The sequence below is a fragment of the Somniosus microcephalus genome, chromosome 4 (assembly GCF_052327205.1).
Source record: "Somniosus microcephalus isolate GS21.2 chromosome 4, FLI_Smic_1.0, whole genome shotgun sequence".
NCBI classification, from domain to species: domain Eukaryota; kingdom Metazoa; phylum Chordata; class Chondrichthyes; order Squaliformes; family Somniosidae; genus Somniosus; species Somniosus microcephalus.
This window is the reverse complement of record NC_140990.1, coordinates 169,407,208-169,419,292: the sequence shown is the minus strand read 5'-3', so window position 1 is coordinate 169,419,292 and position 12,085 is coordinate 169,407,208. Positions and strand designations below refer to the sequence as shown.

General features: G+C 46.3%; 1 protein-coding gene across 1 annotated transcript in view; it reads left to right on the top strand.

The window, feature by feature from the left end:
- The window catches only part of col6a1 (collagen, type VI, alpha 1), a 107,185-nt gene extending 97,882 nt beyond the window's left edge, over positions 1-9,303 (top strand). The window contains exons 33-35 of the mRNA XM_085985445.1: positions 3,120-3,291; positions 3,457-3,486; positions 6,023-9,303. Coding sequence (XP_085841571.1) covers positions 3,120-3,291; positions 3,457-3,486; positions 6,023-6,624 — 804 coding nt within the window. The 3' untranslated portion in view covers positions 6,625-9,303. The remainder of the gene's footprint in view (positions 1-3,119; positions 3,292-3,456; positions 3,487-6,022) is intronic.
- Positions 9,304-12,085: the final 2,782 nt, after the last annotated feature.

The window sequence follows — 12,085 nt, the reverse complement described above, 5'->3', positions numbered from 1 at the left end:
TCCACCTCTCTCTCCTCCATTAAAACACACCTCAAAACCGACCTCTTTGACCGAGCTTTTGGTCACCTGTCCTAATATCTACTTATGTAGCTCGGTGTCAAATTATGCTCCTGTGAAGCACCTTGGGACGTTTTAACTATGTTAAAGGTGCTATAGAAGTATAAGTTGTTGTTGGTTTGTGTGGGGGGGTGGCAAACAGTGAGGATGATACCAATTGACTGTAACAGGACATAGAAAGGCTCGCAGAATGGGTAGACAAGTGGCAGATGGAATTTAATAGAGGAGTGTGAGGTGATGCATTTTGGCAGAAGGAACAGGGAGAGGCAATATACACTTAATGGCACAGTTTTAAAGAGTGTGCAGGGACAGAGGGACCTGGAAGTTAATGTGCATAGGTCCCTGAAGGTGGCAGGACATATTGAGAGAGTGGTTGGCAAAGCATATGGGATCTTGGGCTTCATAAATAGAGGTACTGAGTACAAAAGTAGAGAAGTTATGCTGAACCTTTATAAAGCGCTGGTTAGGCCACAACTGGAGTATTGTGTCCAGTTCTGGTCACCACACTTTAGGAAGGATGTGAAGGCCCTTGAGAGGGTGCAGAGGAGATTTACCAGAATGGTTCCGGGGATGGGGGATCTTAGCTACAAGGACAGGTTGGAGAAGCTGGATTTGTTTTCATTAGAGCAAAGGAGGTTGAGGGGTGATTTGATAGAGGTGTACAAGATTATGACGGGTTTGGATAGACAAGATGGGGAAAGGCTGTTCCCACTAGTTGATGGTACGAGGACATGGGGACACAGATTTAAGGTTTTGGGCAAGAGATACAGGGGGGACGTGAGGAAATACATTTTTATGCAGTGAGTGGTGAGGATCTGGAATTCGCTGCCGACGGAAGTGGTGGAAGCGGAGACAATCAATGTTTTCAAGGGGAGACTGGATAGGCACTTGAGGGAAATAAACTTGCAGGGCTACGGGGATAGAGCGGGGGAATAGGACTGGCTGGATTGCTCTACAGAGAGCCGGCATGGACTCGATGGGCTGAATGGCCTCCTTCTGTGCCATTATGACTCTATGACATCAGAAGGTAGACATTACAGTAGGTGACTTTAGTAAAATAATGCCTAATGAACCCAGCAACAACAATTTGCATTTAACATAGAAAAACATCCCAACGTGCGTCACAGATATGTAATCAGACATGAAAGAATGCTGAGATAAAGAAAGATATTGGGAGAATTGACCAAAAAAGTGAGTTTTAAGGAAGGTCGTAACAGAGGAGAACTTTAGAGAGGGAAATTCCACACTGTGGGGCCTAAATGCTTGAAGGCACAGCCGCTAATGGTGGGGCGAAGGGAGGGGAGGTATAGAAGAGCCCAGAATCAGAGGAGTGGCGAGTTCTGGGGGGAGGGCTGGGGTGGGGGCCATCTGATATTCGTTTGTCCACTATTGTAATTCTGAGCACTACCTATTTAAAATAAACAGCACAATGTTTCCATTAAGGTAGTGGACAGAGGAATGCCAGACAAGCACGTTAAGCATTCATCCATTAATGTAGCCAATAGTAATTTCAAGCTTCAGGTGAGGACCGAATCTGACTCAGCTGCAATGCTCTCCATAGCTGAATAGCCTCCCGTCACTCACTGTCTAGACTCACACATGAGGAATGCTCGCTTCAGTGAGGAAGTGGAGGGTTGCTAAATACCCAGGATGAGTCAGCAGTATCAGGTGAGGGAAAGAGAATAAAATGGTAAATCTTGTTTTGACCACGAGCTGAGCTTCAAACCCCATATGTCCTATCCATCACCATCTACTTCTACCTACATAACAAGGCTTGCCTTATCAATGTGTTGTCACCTCAAGGCTCAACTCTCCAATGCTCTCCTCATTGTCCTCCTGAACTCCACTCCACAAAAACTCATCCAAAACTCTGCCCTCTCTATCCTGCCTCATACTAAGTCCTACTCATCTATCACTCCTGTACAACCCACACTTCCTTGTCGCCATGCTGCCCAACATATTGGTTTCACAATCCTCCACGTCTCTGCCCCTGCCTCAGCCAACTGCTGAAACCCTCATCCATGCTTTTGTTACCTCCAGACTTGACTATTCCAATGTTCTCCTGGCCAGGTTCCCATCTTCCACCCTCCGTAAACCTGAGCTCATCAAAAACGCTGCTGCCCGTATCCCAACTCACACCAAATTCTGCTCACCCATCACCCTTGTGCTCACTGACCTACATTGGCTCCCAGTCTGGTAACCCCTCGATTTTTAAAATTCTCATCCTTATTTACAAATCCCTCTGACATAAGAAAACTACTAGGTACTTGGTCTGAGTATTAAACAAGGCTTTAATCAACTGTTTTTTAACATGGAGATCTAGTTGTGTCCTTCACTAGTTCCTGTTAAAGAATGTCCTGAGCAAGCTGGGCCCATGCCCGAGTATTTATACGCTCCCTGGACAGTGCCACCAGCAGGCCGCCCAGTATTACTTCATAAGTCATTTCCACATGAATGATAAGATTCATGTCACCCTCCATGGCCGCAACCCTCCCTATCTCTGTAACCTCCTCCAGTCCTACAACCCTCCGAGATCTCTGCGCTCCTCCAACTCTGGCCTCTTATGTATCCCTGATTTCCTTCGCCCTTCCATTGGTGGCCGTGCCTTCTGCTGTCAAGACCCTAAGCTCTGGAATTCCCTTCCTAAACCTCTCCACCTCTCTCTCCTCCTTTAAGATGCTCCTTAAATCCTACTCCTTTGCCCAAGCTTTTGGTCACCCGTCCTAATATCTCCTTATGTGGCTCGGTTCAAATTCTGTCTGATAACGCTCCTGTGAAGTGTCTTGGAACGTTTTACTACATGAAATGCAAGTTGTTGTTGGTGATTTACAAATCCTTTCATGGATTCACCCCACCATACTTCTGCAATCTTCTCCAACCCTACGTCCAACTGGTCTTCTGACCCTAATCAACCATGCATGCCCTCCCCTCCCCTGCCCTGCCCCACCCCACCATTCTAGCAGTCGCTTCTGCCATCACTGCACTGCCCTCTGACAATCCTTTTCTAAAACCACTTTTGCATTCTTACCTAGGTCACTCATTGGCTCCTTCTTGCGTTACAGGTGGTCACAGTTGGGGTGAGTGACATTTTCCGCAATGCACCAGCCTCTGAAACCCTGAAACAGATCGCTTGCGAAACCTCTCCAACTCCTGGGCTGAGTTTACAGCGCGACAACTTCCTGGAGCTGCTGGAAGAAACCTTCCTGGAAAATGTGACGGCATTCATCTGCAAAGGTAGCCCACCGTCCCGATTGGAAGACAACCGTTCATTTGTTTCTCAGGCCCGAGGCCTTTCCTGAAGAGCCAGGCCCCGTGCTTATTTTTATTGGGTTGTTAACTAAATGCGATCGTTAATGTACATCTTGTCTTTTCATTAACATTTTGTGTTTACTTTTACAGATAAGAAGTGCCCAGACTATTCCTGCCCCAGTAAGTACACTTCTAATACAAAAAGAAAATACTGCGGATGCTGGAAATCTGAAATAAGAACAGAAAATGCTGGAGAAACTCAGCAGGTCAGGCAGCATCTGTGAAGAGAGAAACAGAGTTAACGTTTCAGGTCGATGACCTTTCTGACCTGAAACGTTAACTCTGTTTCTCTCTTCACAGATGCTGCCTGACCTGCTGAGTTTCTCCAGCATTTTCTGTTTTTATTTAAGTATACTTCTAATGTGTTTCTTAATAAAAAGTCAGTGGGGTGGGGTGGGATGTCGGGGGGCGGTGTTGCAGCCACTATCGAGGGAGGGGGAGGCCGGAACTTGGGAGGCCCAAGCTCTCGGTGCGGGGCTTGGGGGAAGCACACCTGCTCCTCCGGGCCCACAAGGAGGTCTCGCATAAATCATTTTTCAAAACCTTACCTTGGCCTCTTCTGGCCAGTCGGCTCCTCCCGCCTTGGTTCGGCTGTCGGGGTTAACACCGGGTGGGCCTCCTCCCCCACCCCCAACACGATGTTAAAATTGCGTCAGGCCGCAACTTTGGAATTTAAAGTAGCCCCTGCCTGCCTGTGGTGGGGGCCTCGGCCGACAGTGCCAGGAGCTTCTTCACACAGCAGGATTGGCGCGTGGAGCAAGCTGCTGCGAAGCACAGTGAAGGTAAATACTCTGGAATCATTGCAGAGGCAGCTGGGTTCTACGATGTGGGTTTTTCTCGACGGATGAGCTAGGGTAGTTGAATGGCTTTGCTGATCTGAAACTTTCGCGCGATGGTGTGAAATGGTGAGTTGCCTCTCCCCCAGGGTGTGTGGAAACAGTGCGATGGAATACATTCATTCTCAATGACTGCAATGAAGCAGTTTGACTCAATGATTTCTGTTGAACACAATGAGGTAATTCTGCTATATTCATAGCCCATTTACCTGGGTGATGGTATAAAGTGCTGTTGAATGAGTTCTTCCAAAGCACCTCTTACCAATGCTGGTGCCCACCTTACCAGGGCTTTGGGTATGAAACAACATGTTTTGTGCCCTCGGGCAGCTGACGTCTGACCCATTGATCTTCATGCGACAGCAGTTGGATCTGTAGACGTCTCTCTGTCTGTAGGTGTTAGAACATAAGAACATAAGACGTAGGAACAGGAGTAGGTCATTTGGCCCCTCGAGCCTGCTCCGCCATTCAATAAGATCATGGCTGATCTGATCTTGGCTTCAACTCCACTTCCCTGCCCGCCCCCATAACTCTTGACTCCCTTACTATTCAAAAATCTGTCTATCTCCACCTTAAATATATTCAATGACCCAGCCTCCACAGCTCTCTGGGGTAGAGAATTCCACAGATTCACCACCCTCTCAGAGAAGAAATTCCTCCTCATTTCCGATTTAAATGGGTGCCCACTTATTCTGAAATTATGCCCCCTAGTTCTAGATTTCCCCACGAGGGGAAACATCCTCTCTGCATCTACCCTGTCAAGCCCCTTCAGAACCTTATATGTTTCAATAAGATCCCCTCTCATTCTTCTAAACCCCAATGAGAATAGGCCCAACCTGCTCAACTTTTCCTCATAAGCCAACCCCTTCTTCTCCGGAATCAACCTCGTGAACCTTCTCTGAACTGCCTCTGAGTGGTGATGGGCTCCACTCCAGAGTCTTGTGTGTTAAAGTCCAATCCAGTTGGCTGAGTGTTTTTTCCCCAGATGGAGCACCATCCACAAGGTCATTCCTCAGGAAGAGATAAAACAGCTTACCACCTGTTGATGACAGTCACTGATGCATTGGTACTGGTGATTCAAATGGAGACTGACCTGCTCTTCTTTGTTACCTCCAGAGTCGACTATTCCAACGCTCTCCTAGCCTGCCTCTCACTTTGCACCCTCCATAAACTGGAGCTCATCCAAAACTCTGCTAATATTATAGGGCCGAAGTTACAAATTTGTTCTACTGGGGGCGGCGGGGGGAGCCTTTTCCATCATCCAGCAAAAGTATGTGTACTTTACAAAACCCAACTAAAGCCCGTTTAAAAAAATTCCTTAGTGCTGTTGCGCCCCACCATTTACTCTGCCTGCACTGCAACAATCAGTTGCATTTACATGGCGCCTTCAACATAGTAAAACATCCCAAGATGCTTCACAGGAGCATTATCAAAGAGCATTATCAAACTGCGAGGATGCGCAGAAGGCCAGAATTGGAGGAGTGCAGAGATCTTGGAGGGTTGTAGGGCCAGAGGAGGTTACAGGGATAGGGAAGGCGAGGCCGCGGTGGATTTCGACACAAAGATGAGAATTTTAAATTCGAGGCATTGCTGGATCGGGAGCCAATGTAGGTCATCGAGCACAGAGGTGATGGTTGAACGGGTTTCGATGCAACAAACAGGACAAACCAGCTAGGACGAAATAGAAACTGAGTGGCCTCAGATTTGTGGACTAGATTGCCAAGGCACATGACCCATGGGCAGTAACTTGGACACCCCAAGATTTAATGGCCGCAGCATTGTTTTGTTGGTGAAACCGTTAACAGTTGCTGTTTTCTCCGCAGTTCAATTCAACGCCTCAGCTGACATCACCTTCCTGGTTGACAGTTCCACCAGTGTTGGGAGCAAGAACTTTGAGACCACCAAGACCTTAGTCAAGCGGCTGGCAGACCGGTTCTTACAGGCCAAGGTCAAAAGTGGCAGCTCGGTGCGCGTCTCAGTGATTCAGTACAGCAAAAGCCAGGAGATCGAGTTGCAGTTCTCCAATAACTACACGCAAGTTGCGGAAAGGATAGACCAGATGGCATTCATGAATGACGCGACTGATGTGGGAGCCGCCCTGAGTCGTGTGATTTCAAATTACCAGACCAACAGCCAGAACGCCAAGAGGAAAGTCCTCTTGTTCACTGATGGCAGATCCCAGGGAGACCTGGTGCACACCATAGAACGTCAGGCACAAGCAGCAAGAGCGGGTAAAATTGATGTGTACGCCATTGCCGTAGGCGACCAGGTCCACGAGAACAATCTCCGGGCTTTGGTAGCCGGCAGGGCAATTGACTATGATGTAGATCGCGGTGCTCGCCATCTCTTCCGGGTGAAGGACTACCCCTCTCTTTTGAAAGGTGTATTTTACCAAACTATTACCAAACAAATGTCACTTGAGTAACAATGAAGAAATTCTTAAGCCCTCTAAGCTCTTCTATTTTACGCATTTTGATAAGGTGGTTACTGTCTTTGAGAATTTGCTTTCTTAGAATTTGTATTTTTTTTATGAAGAGAATCTGCTTTTGGGAATTCTACTCCCCAGCGTCCCTGCACATTCAATTTTTCTTCCATGTGTACTCCTCTTCCCCTTGTAGGCCCCATACCCCCATCTATTCTCTTTCGACCGGGAGGGTGGGTAGACTTTGCCTTCCCGTGGTTGCTCTCTACTCAGCCAGCAAGAGGCACAGTTTCCCGACGTTAAGGTGAGTCAAGGTGGTTTTCCTGGCATGTCACACCCAGTAGCCCAGTGAGCTGCCTGTGGTTAACTGAGAAAAAGAACCACGGGGTAGAATTTGGCCACCGTTGCACCCGTTTTCTGGAAGTAAAATGGGGGTAAAAATGACCAATTTCACAGCGCGCCATGGATGCCTAAAAAACGGCTGACACTGTATTGGCCTGGGTTGATTTTCAGGCGTCTGGGGCAGCCACCTAAAACAGGCGTTCTGCCCCTGGCATGTGCCAATGAGGGACCTAAGGCCTGTCTTGGAACCCCTCTGAGAAACTGGGCTGTCCTGAGCGAGTGGGCGCTGGGCTTGTTCTGCTCAGGTTATCCCGGCGTGGCCGCCACCCAAAAGGTGAGTTCACAGTACTCTCGCCGGTCACGATCAGCACCCCCCATTGCTGTCATTGCCCCGTCGTCCACCCCACCCCTCCCCTCAGCCCACCTGAGCACTTACCTGAGGGCAGCTGCTGGCGTGGCAGACAGCCTGCAATTCACTTGCCTGCACATGGGCGAGCTGCCTGTGGTGGCGCAGCAGGAGCGGGCAACTCGCCCAGGTTATCTCGCTAAGGCCCGATGCCCAATCATGGGCCGGCCTCGGGGTCTCCCAGTTTGGGCACGTGCTGCTCTGGCTTTGTGGCCTTCACACCTGGGATTCGGTCTCCAAAGAATTGCTACCCCGAGTCCAGTTTACGTGAAACATACCAGACGCCCACCAGCCTTGTTAGACGCAGCTGCTACTTTTAGAAGGGTTATTTCGTTCTTGGCTATTTACTCCCTTGTGCGGCCTTCATAGGAGCTGAACTCATGAAAGAAGTGGGACTCAGTAGACAGCTCTATTCCTCTGGAAGTCCCAATAGGGCCCAAACTCTTTGGTGTCCCATGATAAGATATTCTGTGCACATCTTAACAGTCGGAGTGAATTCTTTTAGGGGCAAAGTAGCTAAAACTAAGGCAAGCCAAAAAGCAACAGAATGTAGTCGACTGTTAGTAGAATGGACAGATAGCACTGAACTTACACCTGTGATATGAAACGAGCCTCTCAACAGCGATTCCACTAGATCACAAGGGATCTGTGTTGTACTGCAACCTTGTGACAAAACGTTAGTTGAAAATATTCCCGTAACGTCCTTAAAATTCAACCCAAGCCTTGGACTGAATTTAAGACATTAATGGTCAGATTTTCCACCAGCCATTGAGTGCAGGTCATGTGATCCATAGGTTCAGGTCACATGACCTTGAAGCCATTCGTGCTTTTAGCTGCTCAGCCCATATGTTGAACAAGGAAGATGGATGGAGGTTTTGTGATTAAACAATTCGTTGTTTATAGCCCACCGATATGCCCTAAATATTTAAAATGTCAGTACGCGGCAGTGCGGTTTTAGTCATTCTCCTACAATTATTCTTGTAGATAATGAATTGGAAATAAATATTTGAGAAAAATAGACTGCCTCTGCTTTTTTATGTGCAATAAAGTAGCTGTTTAGACCCAACGGGTAACAGGTGTAGAATAAGCACCAGGGAAGGCCATTGAAACAGACAGTTATAAATGAGGTCAAGGGAAAATTGGATGTGTACAAATGGGGATCAAGAGACAATTGGATATCCTTCTGAAGGGAGAAGGGATTGAAGGTTATAGTGAGAAGGAGACTAGTTAGGGTTGATTTATGGAGCGGGGACAGGCTTGTTGGGTCTAGCAACAATTCCCAAATGTTCTTGTTTTAATGTGCTTCAGAAACAAAAGTTTGACAGATCTGTCGTCATTCCTTCAATATAAAGCAGGTAGGAGCTTGCATGCTGCCATGACTAGTACGTAGTACATGGGCTGTGATCTTTTCCTCACCCAAATATTTGCCATGGAAGATCATGAGTACAAATGCTTTTGCAGAAAGAGAGAAAAAGTTACTCAATAGATTATTTAAGATTTCCATACAATGAAAATATAACTTTTAACGGATACCAAAAAATGGATCCTTGGTGGGTGTGTAACATCGCAGGAAATGATTCTAGGAGAATGCTTTGGAAGCTGTATTCATGCTGAGACCTAACCATTCCACTTTTTTCTTTTAATGTCATGATCAACAAGTTTTGAATGTAAATAAATGTTACTTTAAAGTAATCTTATACTGGTGCTATGAGTATAGAGGGTGACCCAAATGAAACTTGCAACACAAGTCACTTTTTGGACCATGTGTGAGGTAAAACCTGCTTTAATCTATTTGTATTTTGTACTTGTAAAATATAGACTTTTTTTTACGTGATCTGTATCATGTTTGCAATCGCATTTGTGATGACACAATTGGGGATCATATATGGATTGGGTCATCAGCACTAAATAAAAGGTTTTCACGTTCACCGCCATTATGTTACTGTCTTGCACTTTCCTTTGGCATTTAAATTTCTCCTTGTGCTTTTTTAACACATCCGTGTTAAAATACTGTCGGCGGTATTTTAACGGAGCAATCCTTTGTGTTAAGTCATTCGTTGCGGACTTATTGCTCAACTGACTGTTGTCCTCATGAATAAGATGGTTGAGCATCCATCTTAACCCAGCAGATTGCTGCCAACCCAATGCTCCTTGGAACAAATTATTCTTCATGTTCTTACCACAACAACAACAACTTACATCTATATAGCGCCTTTAATGTAATAAAACGTCCCAAGGTGCTTCACAGGAGTATTATCAGACAAAAATTGACACCGAGCCACATGAGATATTTGGGCAAAAGAGTTTGCAAAGAGTGTTTTAAAGGAGGAGAGAGGCAGAGAGGTTTAGGGAGGGAATTCCAGAGGATAGGGCCAAGACAGCTGAAGACACGGCCGCCAATGGAGGGGGCAAAGGAAATCGGGGATGCGCAAGAGGCCAGAATTGGAGGAGCACACAGAGATCTCTGGGGGGTTGTGGAGCTGAAGGAGGTTACAGAAATAGGGAGGAGCGAGGTCATGGAGGGATTTGAAAACAAGGATGTGATTTTTAAAATCAAGGCATTGCCAGACCAGGAACCAATGTAGGTCAGCGAGCACAGGGGTGATGGGTGAACGGGACTTGGTGTGAGTCAGGATACGGGCAGCAGAGTTTTGGATGAGCTGAAGTTTACGCAGGGTGGAAGATGGGAGGCTGGCCAAGAGAGCATTGGAACAGTCGAGTCTGGAGGTAACAAAGGCATGGATGGGGATTTTAGGAGCAGATGGGCTGAGGCAGGGGTGGAGATGGGCGATATTACAGAGGTGGAAGTTATCCACATCTGCTGCTTCTTGGTGCTGGAAAGTATAGAACGTTACAGCACAGAAGGGGGCCATTCAGCCCGTTGTGCCTATGCTGGCTCTTTGAAAGAGCTATCTAATTTAGTTCTACACCCTAGCTTTTTTCCCATAACTTCAAATGCATGTCCAATTGCCTTTTGAAAGTTCCCATGGAATCGGATTCCACCATCCTTTCAGCTAGTGCATTCCAGATCATAATAACACCATGTATGAAAACATTTCTCCTCATTTCCCCTCTAGTTCCTTTGCCAATTATTTTAAATCTATGTCCTGTGGTTACCGACCCATTTGCCAGAGGAAACACTTTCTCCCTACTTGTTCAATCAAAACCCCCCATTATTTTGAATACTTCCATACTCCCCCCTTAACCTTCTCTGCTTTAAGGAGACCAATCCTAGCTTCTCCAATCACTCCACATAACTGAAGTCCCTTATCCCTGGTATCATCCTGATAATCCTCCTCTGTACCCTCTGCAAGGCTCTTCACATCCTTCCTAAAGTGTGGTACCCAGAATTATACACAATACTCCAGCTGAGGCCTAGCCAGTGATTTTTAAAGGTTCAGCAGGACTTCCTTGTTTTTATATTCAATGACCCTACTTCAAAAGTGTCCCAGAAGCCTTATCAACTTGCCCTGCCATCTTCAATGATTTGTGAATGTGCACCCTCAGGTCGCTCTGCTCTTGCACCCTCGCCTCCTCCACCGCCACCCCCACCGCCCTCCAAATAGTACCATTTAGATTATACTGCCTCTCCATGTTGTTTCTCCGAAAGTGCATTGCTTCACACTTATCCACATTAAATTGCATCTGAGATGTGTTTACCCATTTCACTAGTTTACCCATATGTCCTCCTGAAGTCTGCGACTACCCTGCTGACTATTTACTACATTGCCAAGTTTTGCATCATCCACAATCTTCAAAATTGTACTTCCTATACCCAAGTCCAATATAACAAGAAAAGCAATGGTCCTTATACCGACCCCTGGGGGACCCGACTGCATATCACTCTCCAGTCAGAAAAACAACCATTTATCCACTACTCTTTGCCTCCTATACCTTAGCCAATTAGGTACCCAAGTTACCACTGTCTCTTTAATACCATGCACTTCTATTTTCCGAATAAGTCTGTTATATGGTGCTTTATCAGATGCCTTTTGAAAGTCCATATCTACATCATCTACTGCACTACCTTCATCAAGCCTCTCTGGACATAAGTGCAGATATAATTAATTCTCACATGGAGAAGGATCGGTCAATAAGGGATAGCCAGTTTGGATTTGTTAAAGGCAAATCATGTCCGACTGACCTAATTGAGTTCTTTGATGAAGTAATTATTGTAAAGTCCACGCCTCAATAATACACGGACTTCGGGAGAACAGTTTAACAGGTACTTTACTGAACAAGAGGCAGCTTGAAACTGAAACTACAGAAGCCTGCTAGGGCCTTTTATACAGGGGTGGTCACTGCCGGTACTGCAGTCTAAGACCAGTTATTCCCTTAAAGGTACATACACAACAATTCCTCCCCTTTTAGATAAACAGTACATAACATTCATTTAACAACTAAATAATAACTAATTACAATTTTCTCAGTAATATATACATCAACTGAAATAGTCATTTATAAGTTCAGTCTTTGAGGAGGCTTCCTGATCCGGATTGGATAGCGCCTTTCTCGAGTATCCTGTTCTGGCGGTGGAGTCAATTCTGGCTCATTGTCACTGGTTGGTTCGTCAGCTTCCAATACCCCTGCTTCTGAGGTAGACGCAATCTGTACTTCGGGCTCATTACCAGGTGCACATCAGCATGGCGTCTCACGATGCTCTCTCCAAAGTCTACTGTGTACATTAGTGGTCCCTGCTGTGTGCATATCGTGCCT